The sequence below is a fragment of the Psammomys obesus genome, unplaced genomic scaffold (assembly GCF_907164565.1).
Source record: "Psammomys obesus unplaced genomic scaffold, mPsaObe1.curated_primary_1811, whole genome shotgun sequence".
NCBI lineage: Eukaryota > Metazoa > Chordata > Mammalia > Rodentia > Muridae > Psammomys > Psammomys obesus.
The window spans coordinates 22,970,967-22,992,929 of NW_026596069.1; the positions used below are offsets into that span (position 1 = coordinate 22,970,967).

Sequence of the window (21,963 nt, forward strand, 5' to 3'; positions counted from 1 at the left end):
TTCAGAATTACAGAAGGAAAAGGTGACCCTCCCCAGCACTTCGTGCCCAGCCAGGCCATGTCCTCAGGCAGCCACTGCCCTGTTCTGGATGCCCAACAAAGCCTCAGGTTGGGGCTGCAATGCCGGCAGGCCTGGGATCACTGCTGCTGCAGGGGGATGAACAAGGAACCAGCCCCATGCTGTTGTGGCTCTGCAGCACCCTTGTTTGTAGGTCTGTGGTGACTCCACCTCACATGGTGTCTGTCTTTAAAGAGGACAGGACTCATTTGCCCTTGCATTAACATACAGAAACTGGAGGCTAGAGAGATGGCTCAGTGGCTAAGGACCCATGCTCAGTCCCAGCACCCCCACAGCGGCTCACAACTGTAACTCCAGTCTGAGGGACTTTGACACCCACTTCTGGCCTCTGCGGCACTGCACAGATGTGCATAGGCACACATGCAGGCAAAACACCCACACACAAAATAAAATACGAAAACCCACAAAACCAAGGGCATTTTTCCATACCTAGGTTGTTTAGACATCTTTTCTTTGCTCCCACAGGACCGTCGGTAAACACAGCTAAAAGACAGACCACCCAGGAGAGATACCGAGGGACAGAGCGAGAGCGGCTCCTCAATTTTTAGCCTGTGGCAGGCCTTGGTGGGTGACTCTGTAACTACAAATAGGTCAAGTTCACGTCAAGGCCAAGCTGCACGCTGGCTTTCCGGCGTCAGGCTGTGCCAGAGCTCTGCAGGTGCAGGTCCACCAGGCTTCCACTCTCGGGGCCGCACACTTGACTGGCGAAGCAGTGTTAGGGCGCGGAGGCAGCGGTCACCAGCCCCTACAGCAGAGAAACCTCATCTTGGGCAAGAGCAAGGGTGGGTGGCTGCGAGTGCGACTTCCTCACTTTCGAAAAGCCAGTGCTGCCTCCTTTTTTCGGGAGGTGGCCCCCCACGTTCTATAGCTTATTTCTAGCAACACTTGAGGATGTTGTAGGTCCTTTATCACACTGTTTTGTAGTTTAAAGAGCTTTATTAATGCAATAAATTAACTTTGTACATTTTTATATTAAAAAAAAAAACTATCAAGGGAGTTCAGAATGTCGTAGGCCTCATTAGAGCTTGTTCTCCAAAAACCTGCTTGAAGAAGGCAACATGTTCTTCACAGTGTTCTCCTGTAGGGAAACGCAGCTTTAGTCACCAGTTCGTCACGGTGTGGGAAAGCAGAAATGCAGGCAAAGCTCTCGGGTTAACTTATTTTTCTTTAATAAAATACCTCATCCTCCTGCGTTCTGAGGTCACTCTTTATTGCAGCGCCCATACCTTTAGCAGCCACAGCTGATGTCCCAGTAACCATCTCTGACCTGCCACTTACACCATCCTGTACCATGTGTACATCAGAACTCAGCTTGCTCTCCCTCGAGTCCTATTTTGTCACTGCTTGCTTCTTGCTCCACACTGAAGCATTCAAGCCCCAAGCCATTTAACATTTGTCCACCATGAGCCCTCCTGTCCCTGATTCTTGAGAGATCCCAAGACTGGTATGAAGTATGTCCTAGATGTCTGAATTCCATCCTGAATACTTCAGCCCTGAACACTCCTCTACTGAGACTCAGAGTGTAGTTCAGATCATCAGTACTCGAATGTACTTGGTCAACAGACCCCAGACTGAGGGGACGATGGGCTGTTCCCACCCTGAAGTATGCGGGCCTTCCCTTACCGGGTGTGAAGTTGGGGTTCCCTCGCAAACGCTGGTTTCGCTGTTCAAAGAAGCGGAAGATGGTGTAGAAGAGCATGACATCATCGGTCTGCTTTGCCGCATCTAAGAATTTTCGTGCAGAGATGTTGTCATGGCCGCCAATGCCCCGGATGAACCTGAGGGCGGCCAACACCTGGTGTTTGGACAGAAGAACTTCTACTATCTCATCGTTTGCAGTTGAAAGTCTCTGGAATCGAGAAGGATGGAGGTCAGCGCAACCGCAGGCAGGGATGCTGGTGATACCTGGAGCTGTGGCGAGGTATTACCTTCAGCATGTCCAGAGATAGCTGGTGGGCGGGAGGATAGAAGCTCTCTAGGGACAGCAGCAGGCAAGCCTGAAAGACAGGGTTTCACCTAGCTTCAGCTGGGAGGTTACCACTGGGAGGCTTTAGTGAGCACAAAGTAGAAATGCAGGGACACAGACCAGAGGCTTGGAGTCGCTGAGCACGTGGTACTGCAGAAACTGGTGCAGCATGTAAAAGAGGTTGTGCTGGACAAGCGTCTTGATGACCAGCTCGTGTAGGTAGTGCTGGGAACATAGGAGGAAGGCAAGCAGCACTAAGTCAGTGAACCAAGGCCGGCTGAGGATGCCCACCGTGTAGTTAGCGCATTCTCAACCAAACTTCCCATCCGCACCAAGAACAACCGGCATGTCAAAGTCACCCAGTCAGGCACTGGGTCTGCAGATTCCAACGTCCTAGGAAGTGGCCGTCTCTTCTGACCCCAGTCCCCTAACTTAGGATGGCCGACACCCCCCTGAAGATACCTGCACTGGAATCTGAAACTGGTTCAGGGAACGGATATATTCCATCAGCACGGCTATCACAAACTTGTGCGGCATCTCCTAGGGAGGAAGGGGGTCTTGTGATGTCAGTTGCAAAAGGAGCTGCAGGCCGCCCGCTGATCCCAGGAACGGCCAGTGTTCTGCTCTGCTGCTGTTAGGCAGATGTCCTGCGCCATACACCCTGGTGGCCACGCCTTACGTCTACTGGAGGCCAAGCTGACAGCCCAGGCCCTCTCCCGAGGCCACACACACCACTAGTGTAACCACTGTGGGTCCTGTTGCAGCCCCACAGTAACCCCCTCAGGAAGCCAGAAACCATAACATACCTTGTTTTCCACGAATGGCGACAGCACGTGCGTGTACACGTCGGACTGGTCCACCACGGCCTGTGTGCGCACTGGCCTCTTGAGAGGGGGGTTGCTCCGGCTCTGCCCTGCTTCTACTGCCTGCAGAGGGGCAAATTGTTACCTTAGCCATCTTCCAGAGTGGTGCCCACCACAGTCAGCCTGGGACGTGAACTCCCAGGTGCAAACCCAACAGGAGCAAGACAAAACTCTTCCAGCAGAGCTGGCCCCTGGCCAACACTACAGGGTTCATGGGAGACTGTGATTAACTAAGCATGTCACAGTCAAGCTTGTTCTAACCTCTGAGGACTAACTCTTGCCCAGCCGCGCCCTTATTTTTTTTTATTTTATTTTATTAATTACACTTTATTCATTTTGTATCCCCCCATAAGCCCCTCCCTCCTCCCCTCCCGATCCCACCCTCCCTCCCCTTTCTGCATGCATGTCACTCCCCAAGTCCACTGATAGGGGAGGTTCTCCTCTCCTTTCTGATCTTAGTCTATCAGTTCTCATCAAAAGTGGCTGCATTGTCCTCTACTGTGGCCTGGTAAGGCTGCTCCCCCCTCAGGAGGTGATCAAAGAACAGGCCAATCAGATTATGTCAGAGGCAGTCCCTCTTCCCATTACTATGTAACCCACTTGGACACTGAACTGCCATGGGCTACATCTGTGCAGGGGTTCTGGGTTATCTCCACGAATAGTCCTTGGTTGGAGTATGAGTCTCTGGGAAGTTCCCTGTGTTCAAATTATCTTGTTCTGTTGCTCTGCTTGTCGAGTTCCCGTCCCCTCCAGCTCTTACGCGCCCTCATTTATGAAGCTCCACCAGACAATACAGGAATGGCTCTTGCGCCGGGCCTATGCTAGGACCTTTTAATTCACTGTGGTAGTCTTTGAAATGGATAGGGCCTCACCCAGCTCTGCATTTCTACCACCAAGTCGCTGGCACAGCCCAGTGTAATGGGGATCATTCATCAGTACGCCGGAACTCCCCAAAGGTGAGCGAGCAGCCGTGAGCGGGCCGAGCTTGAGAGCGACTGTTTCTTCGTGACAGCTAATGACCACAGCGTGGTAACACTCAGGGCCTGCCCCAGGCTCAGACCCAGACTCCCGCAGTCCAGGACACCATCAGAGGGGCCAAGAGGAGGAGGGAGGCACCACCAGGTGGCTGACGCATAACAGCCAAATGAGGACAAATGAGGTGGCCTGGCCTTCAGCCCATCAGCCCGGCTGTCCTCAAACAGCCAAAGTGGGGTTCTCAGCTTGTTTAAAAAAATGTCCATTGTTGCTAATCACGTCCTTGAAGTGAAATAATTTCTCCCACTTGTCTCAAACTTTTTTCTTGCTTTAGAAAACCGGAAGTACTAACTGTTGTACCTAATGATAAGCCACAGTAATTTCCTCACCCTTTCCCTGAACATGTGACCTCTGTAAACTGAAATGCAGTGCTGGCAACTTAACCGCGGCCAGAGGACACTGACGGTGGCAGCATCCTGGCCATTGTTTCTAATCTTCAGATGCACTTCCTCTGGCCCTGCCAGTGAATGCTGGGGAGTACAGACATGTAGCGCTGCTCTGGATGCTGAGGATAGCTGACGGGTGAATCCTCAGCCCTTTCTGAGACTCAGACAATGTCGTGGAGGAGGTAGAAGAAAGAATGTGAAAGCCAGAAGACAGGAAAGGGCTGCAACATATTATCTGCAGAGCTCAGCACTGCCATGGCAACCATGATCTCACAACAGCTGACGCACTGGACCTGTGGGCATCAATCACGGATTGGGAGGGGCTCATGGGACCTGAAACTCCCTGCTGAGCTTCGGAGGGAATCTGGGAAGGGACAGTCATGGGCTTTAGTTGTGGATCCAACAATGATCCCACCAGGCGCCAATGGACCTTTCAAACCTGTGCTCACACACAGTCCTTGCTGAAATCAGTGGTCACAAAACAAAGCTGTCAAGGTAGGAAAGAGAGGGGTAGGGAGGAGGAGGTGATGGGCTGAAGAAGACAGGGTGGGGTGAGAGCAGAGTGCATAACGTGCTTCGTACATACATGAAACAGTCAAAGGAATTCTCCTCAATAACATTATTTTAGCAAGGGGTGGTGGAGCACGCCTTTAATACTGGCACCCGGGAGGCAGGTGGAGTTCCCAAGTTTAAGGCCAACCTCGTCTACATAGCTGAGTTCCAGGCCAGCCAGAGGTACACAGTGAAACCCTGTCTTTAAAAATAAATAAATAAAATAAACAAAGAAACCAGAAGGTTGGAAGTGGTGGCAAATGCCTTTAATCCCAGCATTAGGGAGGAGGAGGCAGACATAAGTGATCTCTAATTCGAGACCAGCCTGGACAACCAGCATAAACAAACCCAGTCTCAAAAAAACAACAAAAAAGTGTGTGTGTGTATGTGTGTGTGTGTGTCTTATCTGAACTAAAGACACCCTTTTATAAAAACTGTTTAAGTCTTCAAACAAATACATGTTGCATGTTGAATACACTTCACCCAAACTTCCCTCCAGATAACTTACGTCTGTAAATATTAAGAATGGAACCCACACATCTAATTAGGACAGGCTCTGTAAGAGCCGAGGCTGATTTTCTTTCTACAGAATAGAGGCAGGACAAAAATGTACCCACATGGAAGCTCAGATTTTAAAAAGCAAAACAGTGAGGGTGTTGAGGTGAAGCCCGAGGCCAGCAGCACGTGGGCCCTCTGGGTATACCACTGACACTGCCGTCTTCCATGCACCAAACCTGACGTTATGCCGTACCACCTATTAGAGTGGGCCTCTGCCAGCCTGACTTACCACTGTGTAGCTCTGCTCAGCATCCAAGTACTTCTTGTACTCGTGGTTGAGTTTATCAAAAACGGTGGCTATCACCGGCAGCGTGGCCCGGTCTGACTCACTCAGCACTGGAAAGGACAGCACACACGGTCAGACCCACTGTAATCAGAATCTCAGTGGAAGGCAATCTCTGAGGGTGACCAATTCAAACACCATCGAAATGTTTTGGAGAACCCACACCTCAAAATCAGCCAGGATCCCTTTCGGTGACAAGTGGCAAGGCAGTGTCACTAGAGAACACTGGCTGGGTTCTTCGGAAGTCTCTACAGTGCCTGTATTTCCCAGTCCTTCTGATGGGGAAAATAGCCTATCCTTGAAGCATGCAGCCCTGAGTGCAAAAACCACGGTCAGTTTCCAGATGGAAGGTGGGGGTGGGGTGCTGGCGAGGTGGCTCAGCAGGGAACAAGCACTGGCCGCCGCTGCCTGAGTTTGATCTCAGAACCCACAGGATGGAAGAAGAGAGCAGACTTGTAAGCTGTCCTGAGTTCCATATGTGTACCACAGCATGTGACCATACAAATACGCACATGGACACATAGGTGTAATGTAAAAAAAGGCCATGGGAGCCACTGACCTGTGGGAAAGGGTCAGCCCACTTACTCTGAGAACAGACAGACAGAACGACCACCTTGCACTCCTTCCTCTGGAGGAGAAAGTCCATCAGTCTTCCTTTGTCAGGCAGGAGATTCACTATGGGCTGGAGTTTCACCTGGAGGTTCCAGAGGTAACCTGGGTGTGAAGGGGCAGCATGGTCAGCAGTGTAGCGCAAGCCAGGACCGGATGGCAAAGGGCGCCCCCGCCTCTTCAGTTGATGGCGCTTTCTCCTGGACCGGCCTGGAGCCAGCACACCCGGGAAGGTGGCTGACTGGAAGAGCCAACAGTCACGCCCTCAGCGAACCTAACAATGGGTGATGAACACACTAGATTCACACCAATGATGTCTCCGAGGAAACAAGGACAGCAGCTCAATTCCAGGGGCTCCTTCCCCTCCAGCGTGCCTAGCCCCTCATCAGCCGTGTACCATGTCTGTTAGTTTCTCCTGCACGGGCTCGGGGTGCAACAGGGAACTGCCCAACTGTCCATGGACTCTAAGGGCTGGTCAGCACACGTGTGTACTGACAGGCTGGGGCCACACTTCTCAGAGTTCCACGAGGGAAAGCGTCACTTCGAAAGTAACTAAAGTGGCCAGTCTCTCAGCTTCCACGGCCCAGTGCCACGGCCAGTGTAAGGAAGAGAATCGCGTGTGCAATACGCAGTGGCTGAGCACGGCATTTGGGCGACTACTCCCTAAGAAGCCGAGGGGACGAGACCGGAACCTCAGGATGACTAGACACTACTACAAGTTCTCAAACGGCCATGGGCAACTAGGAAGAGTTGCAAGCTCAAGGACAGATGAGGGACTGGGCATCTTAGGCAGGGGTACATGGGGGAGGGGCTGGGGATGAGGCCACAGACCACTCAGCATGCCACGGCTTTTCTGAAATGGCCATGGGAATAAGAGGGAGTCGGCATTCTTAGTCTCTTCACAGGAATCATACATGTTCATGAGAAAACAAGCCACAGAGGAGAGCGGAGCGTGGCATGCAATCTCAAGCCTGAAGGAAGGCTCATCTCAAAGAGTCACACCGATCAGCTCTGGCGATAAGGAACCTAAAGTCAGCAACACTTCTACCCGCCAACAGCCCCTCTGGCCTACCTTGGCTCGCGCTAATAATGATGTCTGGCTGAAAGACGATCCATGATGAAGAATCTGTATGTTAAAGAAAATTCCAAATTGGGAAAATAGGATAATAAACGGCAAGGCCCTTTTCACGTAGCCCTTGCCCAATGTTGGGCCACAGAAGGCCTGCTCCCCTGGAGCGGCTCCCAGGGCCGTGGGCAGTGGGCTGGGAAGAGGGGCCCTTAGTACACAGTGCCACCACCTTTGTGAGGATACAGAGTTTACAGGGGACTGGAGACTGGCTGGTCACGGCCGCAGGACCTGCAAATAGAGAGCACAGTGTGACCAGGCCGTCAGAGGCCGTCAGGACGTCTGCCGGATCTAGGACAGAGACGCCTCTGTAATGTCTCCACAGGTGTGACTTGAGTCTAGGTAGGTGAGGAGGAGGAAGTGGACTACCCTGTCTCACTAACGGCACACCTGGGGAGGAAGAGGGAGGGTACCAGCTGCAGTCCACGATAACGTCCCCAGGAAGAGGAAGTGTGTGGAAGCTTCCCTCACGGCGGTTGACTTTAAGGTTCACTTTTTAAAGGTTTCCTGGGTTCAGTGGTTTGCCCAAATGTACATGGGTGCACCACACACATGTCTGGGAGGCCAGAAGAGGATGGTGGATCCCCTGAAGCTGGCGTTACAGACAGCTGTCCTCCATCTGTGCATGCTGAGACCAAACCCAGGTCCTCTGCCAGTGCAACAAGCACTCTTAACCAATGAGCCATGTCTCCAGCCCTGAGAGACTGACCTGGATGGCTCAAAAGGAGTCCACAGATTAGCTGATGGTTCAAATGAAGACGGCTTGCGGTTTAACCACCCAACAGCAGGCTCCACTACCCACTGCACTGCACTGAGCGGAAGAGGGCTGACCTAAGAAGCAGCCCGCCCTCGCATGACAGACCCAGTCCTGCTGCCTGAGTGCCACGCACCCTGCGGAAACGGGGCGCGCTCTGCAGGCCCAACAGGTTCCCTGCTCGGTGCCTGTCACCCAGACACAATCAGGAGGCAGTGCTCAGTAGCTGTGTAGGTAACTGATGGTCATTCTGAGCACACCCCCGCCCAGTGGAGGACTGTGCAGTCAGACAGGCTTCAGCAGAGCACTTGCACACTGGACTGAAGAGGAAAACTCCACTTGCCTCAGGGAAGAGTCCAGGTGATGCTAACACAGTCAAACAAAAAAGCCACCTGTCCAGCAAGACACAACCAGTGTGTCTCATAAAATCAGGACCCCAGTACATACCCACCCAGTGTCAGTGCAGGGGGGGAAGGCAGCCGCAGAGTTTCCAGGGGCTCACGGGCCGCCAGGAAGCATGATGGGAAAGGCAGGCTCTGTCTGTCCAGACTCCTAGGACCCCTCGGGCCCCTGACCTCTTACTATCCGTCTTTCCTGGACTCACCTGACACACTTCAATTAGCACCTTGGTCAAGCAGTGAGCCTCTTCACCGATCCTTTATTACTCATCAGAGCTGAGGGGCTACGTGCTGACAGTGCTTTCACCCAAGCCTATTGCCATCCTCTGTTCCTTCCTGCTGATGTTGTTACCCATGGAGAGTCAGTGCCAGAAAGCACAGAGAAGGCAGCCGAGGCCCCAGACGCCTGTGGGTGGCAGCGACTCTTGCTCACTGTGTTCTTTGCTGAGCTCATTGATTGCACCACCCCCTTGGCTCTCAATTGTCCTGGCAAAATGCACTGGGAAATTATAGGCTGAGCAACCGGCACACGCCAGCTGACTGGTGCACAACAGAGCTACCCCAGGGCCAAACCATGGGTGACCCGGGACTTCTTCAGCTAACTGGACGGTTGTCTCCTTTAAAATGACCGTAACACAATATCGGAGGCCCTGTTCTGAAGGGAGCTACTTCTTTTCTGAACTCCTTTCTACTCACTTGACTTCCTCCCCCACCTCAGTAGGAGGAATGATCCAGAACAAACTCAAGAACACACAGTGAGCTGTCACTATGACTGACCTCTGGCCATCTGCTCTGACCAAGGACCTGAGTTCAGCTCCCAGTGTCCCGCCCTCAGCTATGGGGAATCAACACCCTCTTCTGGCCCCTGACAATGCCCGTACTCACTTGTGTGCATGTACCTGCTCACACACACACCACACAAATAAAAAGCAAATCTAAAAATATTAATAACTACTACAGAATTGGGACAGTAAAAGGGCGTGTGACCCACTAAAATAACAGCCATAATGAGTTTAATTCCAGGGTTACAGAGACAGGGATACAGAAGCTGTCACGGTCCCGAGTTCAATCCTATGCATCCCAAAACAATCAAATCAATGTCCCTCTGCAGAGTGAAGCAGATCTGGGATTCCCTTTTTGACTTGTCCTGTTCTGGACATGACCCCAGATGACTGCAGCAAGAATATGGCCCTGTTGGGAAAAGTCACCAATGTCATGTCAAAAAATCTCTTACCTGCCAAGGGGATCTGGTAAGGCTGAATCGAGCGGGCTGGAAGCACAGGGTGATGGAAAGTAACAGTGCCATCGAACTCGCCCCGTAGCTTGATGTCAAATATCACTGATGTCTACGGAGTAGGGAAAATACATCACGTGTTTGGAAGCCTCTGCTTACGCCCACCCCACAGCCCAGCCCTCACTCGCAGAGGGTACTGCTGTTCTCACTACAACTCTCTTTTCCATTCTTCTCGCTTCCACTATACTTCCTGCACTTATGGCCTGCTTCCTCTAACATCACCAAGAGATATAGGCAGATCTTTTTCACTTAAAAGATGTTTTTGAACTTAAAACATCTTCACTAGCCAGAGACATAGCAGTGTGAACCTCCAAGACAGCAAGAGAGAGGTGTGGCTTGCCTGACATTGACTGATGGGGCCCAACAGCATCAAAACATGACGGGTCAGTACTGTTACACAGACACACACACACAGACACACACACACAGACACACACACACACGAAACAAAGGTCACAGACTCAAGTGGCACCATGGATCTGCAGCAGAGTCCCAGCTCAGCTGGCTCATCAGAACAAGCATTCCGAAGACCAAATCAAAGGCTATTTTCTCAAAGTTTTAAACTCCTCTGGCCTTTGTGAGACAGCGTCTCTTGTAGTCCGAGCTCCCTCAAATCCACTATAGAGCTAAGAGAGACTGAGCTTCCGATCCTCCTCCTGCCTCTGCCTCCAAGTGCTGGGACAGCAGGTGTGCATGTCATGGCTGGCTTTTAGTCCCCACTGGGGATGGAGCACGCTAGGCCAGCACTCCAGAAGCAGGCTGCAGCCCACTGAAGGTTCTGAGTAGGCTGTGAGGGGATCGCTTCCAGTGTTTAACCCCTCCTCCCGCCCTGACAGCCAGCCAGCTTCCCACATGAGACCCGTACCTCTGTGTCCTGATGGTGGACAACCACAAGATTGTCTACTACGTTTAGGGCAAATTTTCCCGTCCTGTTTAACTTCAGTATGTGCATCTTTTTACATGCACCCTCCCTGCAAGACAACACAGAGGTCAGAGACAGGTCAGCATGCCACAGTTCAAGTTCAAGTCGACCGGAAGGAGAGCGTGAGACAGACCGTGGAAGATGGTACAGCACCACCTCCGCTCCCGTGCTATTGGACGTCCTCGAGTGATGCCGCAGGAAGAGCACGTACAGCTGTCCGTATCTAGTCAGGGAAAGACACACAAGTCACAACTGGCCATTAAAAAGTCCTCCCACCCCAGCTGGGGACACAGCTATGCTGCTGGAGTAAGGCTTGCCTGGCCGCACAGAGCCAGGGTCTGAGCCTCAGCACGGCAGAAACGGAGTTGTGTGGCTTATGCTCAGACTTTCAATACTGCATCAGAAGTTCAATGTCTCTTCACTACAGACAAGTTCCGGCCCAGCCTAGGCTATATGCCGTATTATAAAGGGATCATGAAAATTTAACTACAGTCCTCTGGCAGAAAACCGCATGGCCACGCATAGCCTTCCAAAGCAGGAAGAAGTTCCGGCCAGCAGTCGCGACCACCTGTGTTCACTTCTAGCTTTGGGTGTTCATTCATAGAGTGAGGACACATCCCATAATAAGAAGGCGTTAGATGTCGCTGTGAGCAGCTCTGGAGTGTGAACATGAGTCCCAGCAGAGCTTGGCCCTGCCAGTCCCACTCACTGCCGCCAGGACTGCTCTGGCTTCCCTCATCTCTAAGCTGGATTGCCAATCGAACACAGAGCGGATAAGGAAGAAGAGAAGTGCACTCTACTTAAAACAAAACAAAGAACTCAGAGAAGAGCTAGAAACAATTTAGAAGCTTGGGTTTTGGTGCTGGGGATAAATCTGAAAATTCTGAGCATGCTGGGTAACTACTAAGTCATAGCCTTGGCCACTAGAGCAAACCGAGACTGCTCACTCAGAGACGCAGGGGCAGGAAATGTTTCCTCGTATCGATTTCATTTGGTTTCTGAAACTTTCAGTATGAAAGTTAAAACTTGAGATATCTGTATTTCCAAGTAATTATATAATTTCCTATGTAAGTAATTCCATTCCATGTTTGTTTTAAAAAATTGTATTTTAACATTTGTATATTAGTTTTAAAAATTCTTAATCTTCAAACAACAGAATTTTTTAAAATTCTAAGACAAAGCTATTTGGTTCAATACCGTCATTGTGTCAGACAAAAAAAAAAAAAAAAAAAAAAAAAAAAATCACAAACTAGTACAATCAAAATAAAATGCCGGAGCTGGAAAGATGGTTCAAGCACTTGCATTTTTTCCAGAAGACCCGGGTTCAGTTCTCAGCACCCACATCAGCTAACAACCAGCTGTACTCCACTTCCTGGGACCTGACGCCCTTTCTGACCTCTTAGGGTACTGCACAGACACGCTGCACACACATACACACAGATAAACATCCACATGAAAATAAAAGTATCAAGTTTAAAAAGAAGTCCTTGTTATTCCTCTAAGGGTCCCTTTCCTCTGACCTCCTAACACACTTACATCACTAAAAACAATTACAAAATGGAACCTTCTGCAGACAGACATACATGGTCGCCATCGCAATGTCTCGTTCTGAAAGGCTAAGTTTGGTTGACTTCGGTGAGGCTGGTAATTCAATCTCAAACTTGGGAAGCTTCGACATGGTGCCAGCCTGTTTAGGGGAAAGTTTAGGAGAGTTTAGGGCACTCCTTCCATGTTTTCGCCTGCTCTACATCAACTCAATGACGACACTTCTTTGCTGCTACAGCACAGAACCAGCCAGCTCCATTCTTGGACCTGGTGCACCCTCTAATGGCCTAAGAGGCAGGGTTCTTGTGACTTAGGCTTTAATGCTGCGCAGGGAAGGGGGCAGAGGAATTGTGGTAAGGGCTGGGCTCGCTCACCCTAAAATGAAAAGGCTGCAGGACGTTCTCAAGGACTGTAGTGGACAACAAGATCACGGCACTCTCAGGGCAGTACATGTACCAGTTCACGTTGATGTTGTGGCTCTTCAGGAGCTTGAGACTCCGTTTCTCGGGCAGCACCTGGGACCAGGGGCAAGAAAAGGAATCTCACGTTAAAAGACTGCTACCCCAAATTCAGTAAATAAGGAACACAGAAAGCCCACTGAGGAGAGACCCGAGTGGTAGAGAGCTTGTATAGCACACGTGAGGCTCCAGCTCAATTGCCAGCACCTCATAAAAACAGGCAGCCCGCGGGCCACACAGGGAACAGCTATTTGTATTTATTTCGGCCTAGTGCTTTCCACGCCTCACTTATTCACTCTCTCCTACACTCTGAGAGACAGCACAACATGACAGAGGAGAAACTCAGGCTGGCGCAGGCCGAGAGCAGTTGAATGGCCATCCTAACCATGGCTGAGCCTCCATATGCTCAGGGACCAAGCAACAAAGGGCAAGGAAGCACAAGTTTCCATTAAGCAGAGGAACAGTGACAGGGAAGCGATGCCTGGGCGCAGGCACTGAGTCGGCCACCCTTCCCTAGCCACCAGGACCCTCTGCACTCCACCTGGCACAGAGTCAGGCTCCCTTTTCCTAACCCCACCGTTCATAAGGCTTTGTGCACGGGCGGCACTTTAGAATCTAGGCCCAGCTGAACATCTCTCCATACTCTGATACACTAAGAACACTGCTCAGACTCAACGCTCACTCAGCGATGTGCCAAAGAACGGTGAGGGAAAACAAAGCCACATAGCATGACCTCATCACCCACGCTCCCAAAGTCAGAGTGTGTGTGGGGCCAGAAAGCTGACTCAGCAGGTATAGGCACCTGCCTCCTGACCTGAATTCGACCCCAGAATTCCAAAACCATGACTCCACGGGGCTGTGCTCCAACCTCCACACGTGTGCACTGTGGCACAAACGCACCCACGGAGAACCTCGGGAGCAGGCTGGGGCTCTTTCTTTACAGTCTACTTCTCTGTTCCTTTGTGCGTAGTCAAGGGTGCGTCATGCTGTGCGCATGGGCGTGAGAAGACACCTTCTGTGCGAGGGCTCTCTCCTCACGTGACGGTTCCAAGGATGGAGCCACAACTTCATGCCCGTATGGCAAGCACTGCCCCACCTCAGCAGACCTACCCTGCGTCTCCGGGACCCGAAGACCTTTCTCACTGGGGAGAAGAGAATTTTTTTTTTTTTCAGAGTTGTTTTATGTGTATAACTGTTTTGCCTAGATGCATACACGGACGATGTGCACACTTGGGGCCCGTGGAAGCTGCAGAGGGTTTTGAATGCCTTGGCGCTAAAGTTATACATGTTGTGACCACCATGTCCCTGAGAAAGCAGAGTCACAGTGCTTTTTAAAAAGTCTATGTGCACTGCTGTGAGGGGTCAGCTCTCTTAGAACTGCCATTACAAACAGTTGTGAGCTGCCATGTGGGTGCTAAGAATTGAACCCAGGTCCTCTGGAAGAGCAGACAGTGCTCTTATCTACTGAGCCATCTCTCCAGCCAGCACCAAGTGCTCTTAGGCACTGAGCACAGCTGTTTTTAAAGATGACTGCAGGGCGCACCTGTGTCAGGCTATGCACGGGGTTCCCTTGTCTGTGTACAGATGCAAACGTTACAGTGCTCCTCATAATGACATACCAAGCCTAACACAGTGGTCCTACAGCAAAGGTCATGACACGAGCATCTCACTTGTCACTTACATTAGGCACATTCTCTCTACCAATTCTAATTTACACTGCTCTCATTACATCGATGAGATGACAGCCTGAGTATGTGTATCTAAAGCACCAGAAACCAGAACTGTGACAATACATCTGCACACCCATGACTCCGGCTACATAATTCACAAACGCGAAAGAAGTAGCCACATGGCCATCAGCAGCAGAGAACACAGCCCAGCAACTGCAGCCCGGCCTGCAGACAAGCAGCGCCCAGTAGGCAATCACGAGAAGGCAGGCACGGTGCTGCACACACTGAGCGCCACAGTCAAGCCTCCTGCTGTGGGCTGGAGAAGGACAAGGAAGCTGTCTGAGGGATGAAGAGCTTCGGCTCTGGGGATACTTCACAAGGTGAGTGAAGACGCTGAACTCTGGTCAACCGCACCTTCTCCAAAGCCAAAAAAAGACAAGGTGATCCCAGGAAGATCCAATGAGAAGACCCCTCTTCCCAGTCTAGTGGCCCTCAGTCTTCCGATGCTGGGACCCTTTAATGCAGTTCTTCATGTTGTGGTGACCCACGACCATAAAATTATTTTCACTGCTACTTCTTTACTGTAATTTTGCTACTGTAAATCGTAATATCTGTGTTTTCTGATGATCTTAGGCAAACCCTGTCAAAGGGCCAGTCAACTCGAAGGGGGTCAATGACGAACTGCCATCCTATTGGAAAGTAAGATCTTTCTCCCTCCGAGAAGGCAACTGTCTACAGATCAATGAGATTTAGGCCAAGCAACAGTGCAGACAAGAGATTTCCAAACTGCTACTCAAAGTGTAAACGTCTGTGGAAAAGGTAATGCTGTCTGTTCATATCTATGCAATTCTAAGTTCTGCCTCACCCCTGAACATGAAGAAACATGTGAACCATCTCAGTGAACTTTCTCATTGTAATGATGAAAGAGTGAAATCAAACTAGGCATCCTGTAACAGGAAGAAGAAATGGCAGATCATCCACACAGCAGAACTATCAGAACAAAATCTGGGAACGCCAGCCAAAGCATCCTGCTTCACAAGAAACAAACCATGGTGCAGAAGTTTATATGTCTTTTGTAAAAGATGATGACAATAAACAGACGTGCCAGTGTGCAGACTGCCGCTGACAGGCTTTCTCAGGGACTGTTGAAGCTTCACTTTCCTCACTAACAGGCTGGTTCCAGGACCTCTTTGGTATAAACATAGGCTGCTGAACTGGCTTTGCTTTCTCTAACAAGCTAATAACTGGTAGGATACCTGGTAAAACTCGATGCCTTGATCCGTGATGAAGACGATTTCGGTAGAACTGGTCCAGCAGAATCCTAGTATGTTGGCATTCTTGGTCTGGAAGAGTTACAGAAAAGGTGTTTTCAGCTAGCATATTCCAGCACCCAGGAGGCTAAGACAGGACATTTGAGAATGCAAGACCATCACGGCTACATTTCAAAGTGGAGCAAGTATGGACTCCATGAGACACTATCTCCAAAGAATAATTAAATAAAAGTGAACACAGAGGAAGGGGCTAGGGAGATGTCTCTGTGAGGAAGAGCACTTGCTGCTCAACACGGGGCCTGGAGTTGGAATCCCTAGCACCCACATACGTCACCACAAGTGGCCATAACCCTAGTGTGGGGTGGGAGACCGGGAGCAGAGACAGGAGGGTCTCTTGGGCTTGCTGGCTGCCAGCGTGATTCCGGGTTCAGTGGGAGACCTGCCTCAGGGGTGAAGATAGAGAGTGCAGAGCAGGATGATGTGAGGCATGCACGCTGACACACTTGTGCGCATATACTACCCAGGAATAAAACACACACTGTAATGTTTAAAATACAAATGTTCTAATTTGTTAATAAGAAGGCTGTACGAAGTCTTCAAAAGCTCATGTGTTCTGTTGCCACTATAACTCACTCACCGGGTTCTCAGAACAGTTACTCATTAACACTGTTTGTTTGTTTTTTTCCTTCCCCCCCCCCCCTTTTCCAAACAAGATCTGACTATTTTAACAGAGGCTGGCCTTAAACTGCGTAACCCAGGCAGCCTGAAACTTAGACTTCTCCGGCCTCCCAGATGCAGGCATTACAGGCCAAGTTTCCATGCAAATGCTCTTTTAAATGAAGCTTTCCCCGGTTTTTGTCCCAACACTTCCACCCAAGGTTCCAAATCTTAATTCCTTCTACTCTGCTGAACAGAGGAAGCCTGAGTTTTACAGAAAGAAAACACCCAGAGCGTACTTCTGCCTTTCAACTATGACACTCTCCCAGCCATGGCAATAACACAAGGGCTGAAGTTCTTCAGTGAACACAGACCAAGATGGGCTCTAGTGGCCTAAGACTGGGTGGCCCAAAGGCAGACAGGGCACAGCATCCTCAGACAAGGAGCTGTTTGTTTCACACCTAAAGCACCTGAAGGGCAGGGAGGAGCTTGGCCAAGTGGCTGAGGATCCTCTCACAGACAAGGACCCCGTCCTGAGTGCCACTTACCAAGAACAGTAAGACACCAAAGTTACTCCCATATGCTGACAGCGCTGGTTACTCTCCCAGCTAGCTGCCCCCAGAATGACCTTGGCTGACCTCCCTCCTGCCTCATTATTATACCCAGCTAATCTAATTAAGAGAGCCTGGGGTTTATACCTACAAAAAGTGTAAGGCCATGGGAGGGACACTCATCAAGGAAAGAACACTTCAGAGAACCTCACAAGACATTACTGCTGGGATCCAAGGCCTGGGACACAGAAGCCTGCCAGCACCTCGAGGAAGTCCTGGACAGCGCTAAAGGTAACCTCACCCCTGCATCCTCCACTTTACAGCTGAAGAGACAGAATTTCAAAGCAGGAAACTGTCCCCCAGCCGACCTCTGCAGCTCACTGTCAACATCTCCCCAGAGGGCCATTCCCAGTTCGTGCGTGTCTCTACTACTCTCCCCTTCATCTCCACACACAACCAACAGTGGAAGTTGCGGGTGAGGAATGAGCTCCCACCCCCCTTGTACCCCCTTGTACCTTGCACTCTTGTGTGTATTCCAGCTGAGAGTTATCTGGAATAAAATTACAAAAGTCCTGAAAGACAGAAAAAAAAAAAGGGAAATTTTCAGATGGAACAGCTTTGTATGAAATAAAATGGACAAATGGTTTCGGTTTGGGTTTGAGACAGAGTCTCACTAGGTAGCGCTGGCTGTCCTGGAACTCTCGTAGAGCTGTCTGCCTCTGCCTTCGGAGTGCTGGAAGGAAGCAAAGGTATGCACCCCTATGCCTGACAGATTCTTTTTTAAATGACTAGAAAATAGCCAGACAAACACAACAGACAGAAAAGACAGAAAGACAAATTGGGGTCAACTGTCAAAGGACACTAGATTTATCAGCCAACTAAAAATAGTCCATCCAAACACTCAGTTGGAGCTCAGATGTTTAAAACTCATCCCTCAAGCTAAGTATGGCAGCTCACACTTAGGATTTCAGCATTCAAGAAGCTGAGACGGGAGGACTGCTCAAAGTTCATCACCAACCTGGGCTATGTAGTAAATTCCAGGCCACCCTGGGCCATAAAAGGAGACTTTGTTGGAGAGAGAAATTCCTGGAAATTCAACAGAACCAAAGCAGCAGCAGGCACAGGTGCCTGTCTACCGTCCTGATTGCGTCTTCTCTACTTCACAGCTGACAACAGTGAATCGAACGAACGCCTGACTGATGACGGGTTAACCGATGAACAAGATGCTAGCAGCAAGCCCAGGACCTCCTGTATACGAGGCTAACATTGCCACTGCATCCCATGCCACGCCAGCAGTGGGGAGGGCTTCCAAGGGATCAGGGGTCAGCATGCCGCTCCAACTACACTCATCTACCTGTTCCTACCCAATCCAGCTTGCAGATGTGATGAAGTGACTTGAATAAGATTAATTCACCAAATAGTCAAAAATATACCTCACATAATCCATGATGCCAACTAGCATGCAACATAGAGATGCATAATGATCTCAATTACTTAAAACAAAACAAAACCAAAAAAAAAAAAAAAAAAAGGAGGCTGGATAGTTAAGAGCACTGGCTGCTCCTGGAGCCAGATTCAATTCCCAGTACCCACATGGCAGCTAACAAACACCTGTAGCTCCTGTTCCAGGGGATCCTATGCCCTCTTCTGGCCTCCTCAGGTACTGCATACACATGGCACAGACAGATACACACACAGGCAAAACATCCACACATATAAAAATAATTAAAGTAGAGAAGGGACTACTTAGAGGAAGAGGGCCAGGAGAAGAAACAAGAGAAGGCAATGGGTGCAGAACATGAGCATGGATCATAATACACATGTATGAAAACGTCATGATGAAACTCAGCATTTCATATCATGAATATATACAGTTTGGTTTTTTTTTCAGGTCAGACTAATGCTGAGTTCATTTATCTGCTCCTCTGCCTTTCTCAGCTGTAAAGGCTCTCAACGGCCCCACTTCACTGAACCTCTGAGGTTGAAAAAACAACCAGAATTCGGCAGCTCTGCCTCTCCTAAGTACATGTCTCATGTTCTCTTTTCGTTGTTGTTCTAGGCTGGGCCTTACCACGGTCTTCGAGGTCCTCTGCACAGCCAGTATCTTATTTTCTAAAGAAAATTTAATGCACTTCACTTCTCCTCTGTCGTCCATTCTGAAAGAAGAAAGAGCATGTTAAAAGAGAAACTGCCCTGAATTCTAGCTCTTACTGCTATTGACAAAAAGACAGGTAACTTTGGAAGCAGCAAACCTTAGCCTAATGTTAGAATTGATTTTCTAAAGCTGTGAACAAAATCTACTGGCAACCACTTGCTAGAGGAGAAGACAGAGGACATACCCAAATGGTTGTAGAACTAGGGTCTCTCAGTCTCTCTCTCTCTCTCTCTCTCACACACACACACACACACACACACACACACACACACACACGTCACCTGAGAACCACTGAACACCTTGAGGGATAGAGAGATACTCATTACAATTGTGTGATGGTTTCCTGGATGTATAATATATAGTACATGTGCAGTTTATGGTGAGCCAATTATAACTCAATAAAGCTGTTTTTTAAAAAAGCTAGCTGGGTGTGGTTGTGCATGCCTTTAATCCCAGCACTCAGTAAGCAGAGGCAGGTGGAGGCCAGTGTGATCTCCATAATCGGGTCCAGGGTCCAGGACAGCCAGCGCTATACAAACACTGTATCAAAGCCAAACAAAACAAAACAAACAAACAAAAAAAAAAGTTAGGGCTCAGCTGGAGTGCACACTGTGGCACACGCTTGTAGTACCGCGGAGACAGACACAAGCAGGCCCCTACGGATCCCTTGCCATGCTAATGTGCCAACGAGACGGTGTCTCAAAGCTCAAGGAGGAAAGAAAAAGAAATGTATGCACACTTACACAAGCTAAATGCTATATCAATACTTCGAGCTCCTCAGAATGCTGAAATGTAGCCCAGGACAGGCAGTTCCCTCAAATTTCCCCACTAACTTCCCAACTCTGTATGGGCTGTCCGCAGGAAGGAGGCAGTTTGCACCTCAGAGCCCTTTCGGCAACACATAGCCAAACTAACACTGTCTGTGTTCTTACTGTCTTGGTTCCCAACAACCCGGAGTCGTGTTATTTCCAAATGCAGAGGTACCGTCACCATAGCTGACCTGACAGATTTTCACCATCAAGGAAAAGCCCTAATTGCACTGGAATACAAAATGTTCAAAGCTCCGCCAGCCACCATGCCTTCTCTAAGTCCCCTCCCCTACACAAATACCCTGACCAAGAGTCCCCAAAACACCATGCCTTTGCTTATCTAGAAGGTAGTCTCCAACCAGAAAGCGCTCCCTTTACCTCAGCCACGCTCAACCGCATGCGGAGGTGAAAGCTGCGCCCTTAAGAGCTCCCTCATCCTGAGCAGAGCACTAGCACAGAGCTTATCATGGCAAACAGTATTTGTAAATCTCTTCTCTCCCAGTTAAGCTGATCTCCCCAAAGGGGGCCAGGCTAATTCAAATTCTTCTCTTGCTTGCTGTGGCCAGTGTGTGCTAAACAGGGACCAATGAAAGAAAACAAGGCGGACAGTGGTGGCACACACCTTCCATCCCAGTACTTGGGAGGCAGCGGCTAACCTGCAAGCTAGCTGTCTCAGCTTCCCAGGGGGCTAAGAGGTCCTACGTCCTACACCCTCCGCCCATAGGGCCTCTGCCACCGCAATCACAATAAGAACTGACAGACTGTTGATCGCCCAAACTGGGGGACTTGTGAAAGTGAAAGGGGCTGCTACTGGGACAACTGGTCTGCACATCAACCTCAGCGGAAGCCCTGATTTTTCTCCATTACACACGGAATGCTGGATTTTCCTCCACCCTGCAAAAACTCGAGGAAGGCCGGGGATAAATGAGGAAATGAGTTCCCCGCATAGCAGAAATGAGTGCCTGAACACACGGACTCCGTAACTCCAAATACCAGGAAGTAGGTGCCCTGAGAGATTTGGGTTCCCACATGAACTGCTACCCATATATCACTCTGACAGTTGTTCTGAACCCAAACTGCACCAGCCAAGTGTCCGCCACTTTCTCCCACAGACAGAACTCCATCCACGCACACGTCAAGCCGCTTAGCTGAGGCCGAGACAAAAAGGCTCAACTTTCTGAATCAGAAAACCGCCCGTGTTTCCAAGTGGATATTATTCTGCAAAGAGCAAATTACCTAAAAGAGATGGGATTCCTGTCATCTGGGCCTTTAACGACCACTCCTGTAGCTCCCCCGGACCGAACAGCAAAAACCTGAGGAAGAGGAGGCACGGTTAATGGTCGGAGCCCTGTAAGGACCCAGATTCAACCCTTCAAGGACCTCGTCTACCGTACCACACCCTTGCTTTTCACCTGAACCGGGCACATTCCCAGGTAGGCGTTTAGCCGAATGTTAAAAAGAAGCGGTGCGCAAATACGGCACCGCGCAGGAGCAGGCCAGACCCTGACGACGGCCCTCGAACAGGCAGCTCGAGCGCTGGCGCTGCCCCTGCACTTGCACCCTCGCCTCGGCTCCCGTGCGAATCACCGGGCACCCTGGCCGCCGAAGCCCGTCCGCCTCGCGCGCGGCGGCGCTAGGGCGTCTGGGCGCCGGCCCTCGCCGCGGGCGCCGCTCACCTGCTTGTTGGCCTCGTCGAAGAACACGCAGTTGACCGGGTTCGCCTTCTCGAACTGCACGGGCCGCTCGCACAGCTCCAGGTAGTAGTCCTCGCCGCCCATGGCTGGGCCCGGCGGGAGCTCGGCGGCCGAGACGCCGTCCGTCCACGGTCTCGGTCTCCCCCGCGGGCCGCGGCCCTAGCCCCGCCCCGCCCCCCACGTGACCCGCGGCCCTCGGCGCTTCGGGGGGCCGGGGCGGGCTCTAGCACCGAAGCCACGCCCCCGGGGGAGCGGGTCACGTGACCCGGAAGTCTGCGGGCTGCCGGGAGGAGCTAGGTTTCTAACCTGCCTGCGACGGTGACTCCGCC

General features: G+C 50.5%; 2 protein-coding genes across 2 annotated transcripts in view; one reads left to right on the forward strand and one right to left on the reverse strand.

Moving 5' to 3' along the window:
• Nucleotides 1–1,269, forward strand: part of Npc1 (NPC intracellular cholesterol transporter 1) — a 45,240-nt gene extending 43,971 nt beyond the window's left edge. The window contains exon 25 of the mRNA XM_055625754.1: nucleotides 544–1,269. Coding sequence (XP_055481729.1) covers nucleotides 544–626 — 83 coding nt within the window. The 3' untranslated portion in view covers nucleotides 627–1,269. The remainder of the gene's footprint in view (nucleotides 1–543) is intronic.
• On the reverse strand, nucleotides 995–21,807 carry Rmc1 (regulator of MON1-CCZ1). The gene is made up of 20 exons (XM_055625755.1): nucleotides 21,617–21,807; nucleotides 21,177–21,253; nucleotides 19,048–19,132; nucleotides 17,492–17,548; nucleotides 15,754–15,840; nucleotides 12,744–12,884; nucleotides 12,408–12,511; nucleotides 10,958–11,047; nucleotides 10,768–10,873; nucleotides 9,843–9,954; nucleotides 7,643–7,687; nucleotides 7,403–7,456; nucleotides 6,307–6,435; nucleotides 5,668–5,774; nucleotides 2,851–2,970; nucleotides 2,507–2,584; nucleotides 2,165–2,269; nucleotides 2,007–2,075; nucleotides 1,702–1,927; nucleotides 995–1,156 (listed from the first exon to the last, which is right to left on the reverse strand). Exons 1-20 carry the CDS (start codon nucleotides 21,716–21,718, stop codon nucleotides 1,077–1,079), a joined length of 1,974 nt encoding a protein of 657 aa, XP_055481730.1. The 5' UTR covers nucleotides 21,719–21,807; the 3' UTR covers nucleotides 995–1,076.
• Nucleotides 21,808–21,963: the final 156 nt, after the last annotated feature.

Excerpts from the sequence above, each read along its gene's own strand:
- Rmc1 (XM_055625755.1), bottom strand. The coding sequence starts at position 21,718 with ATGGGCGGCGAGGACTACTACCTGGAGCTGTGCGAGCGGCCCGTGCAG. Across the intron at positions 7,457-7,642 it reads TCCAGTCCCCTGTAAACTCT|ATTCTTCATCATGGATCGTC; the intron begins GTATCCTCACAA and ends TTTAACATACAG. Across the intron at positions 5,775-6,306 it reads TCTGTCTGTCTGTTCTCAGA|TGCTGAGTGAGTCAGACCGG; the intron begins GTAAGTGGGCTG and ends TGTCCTTTCCAG.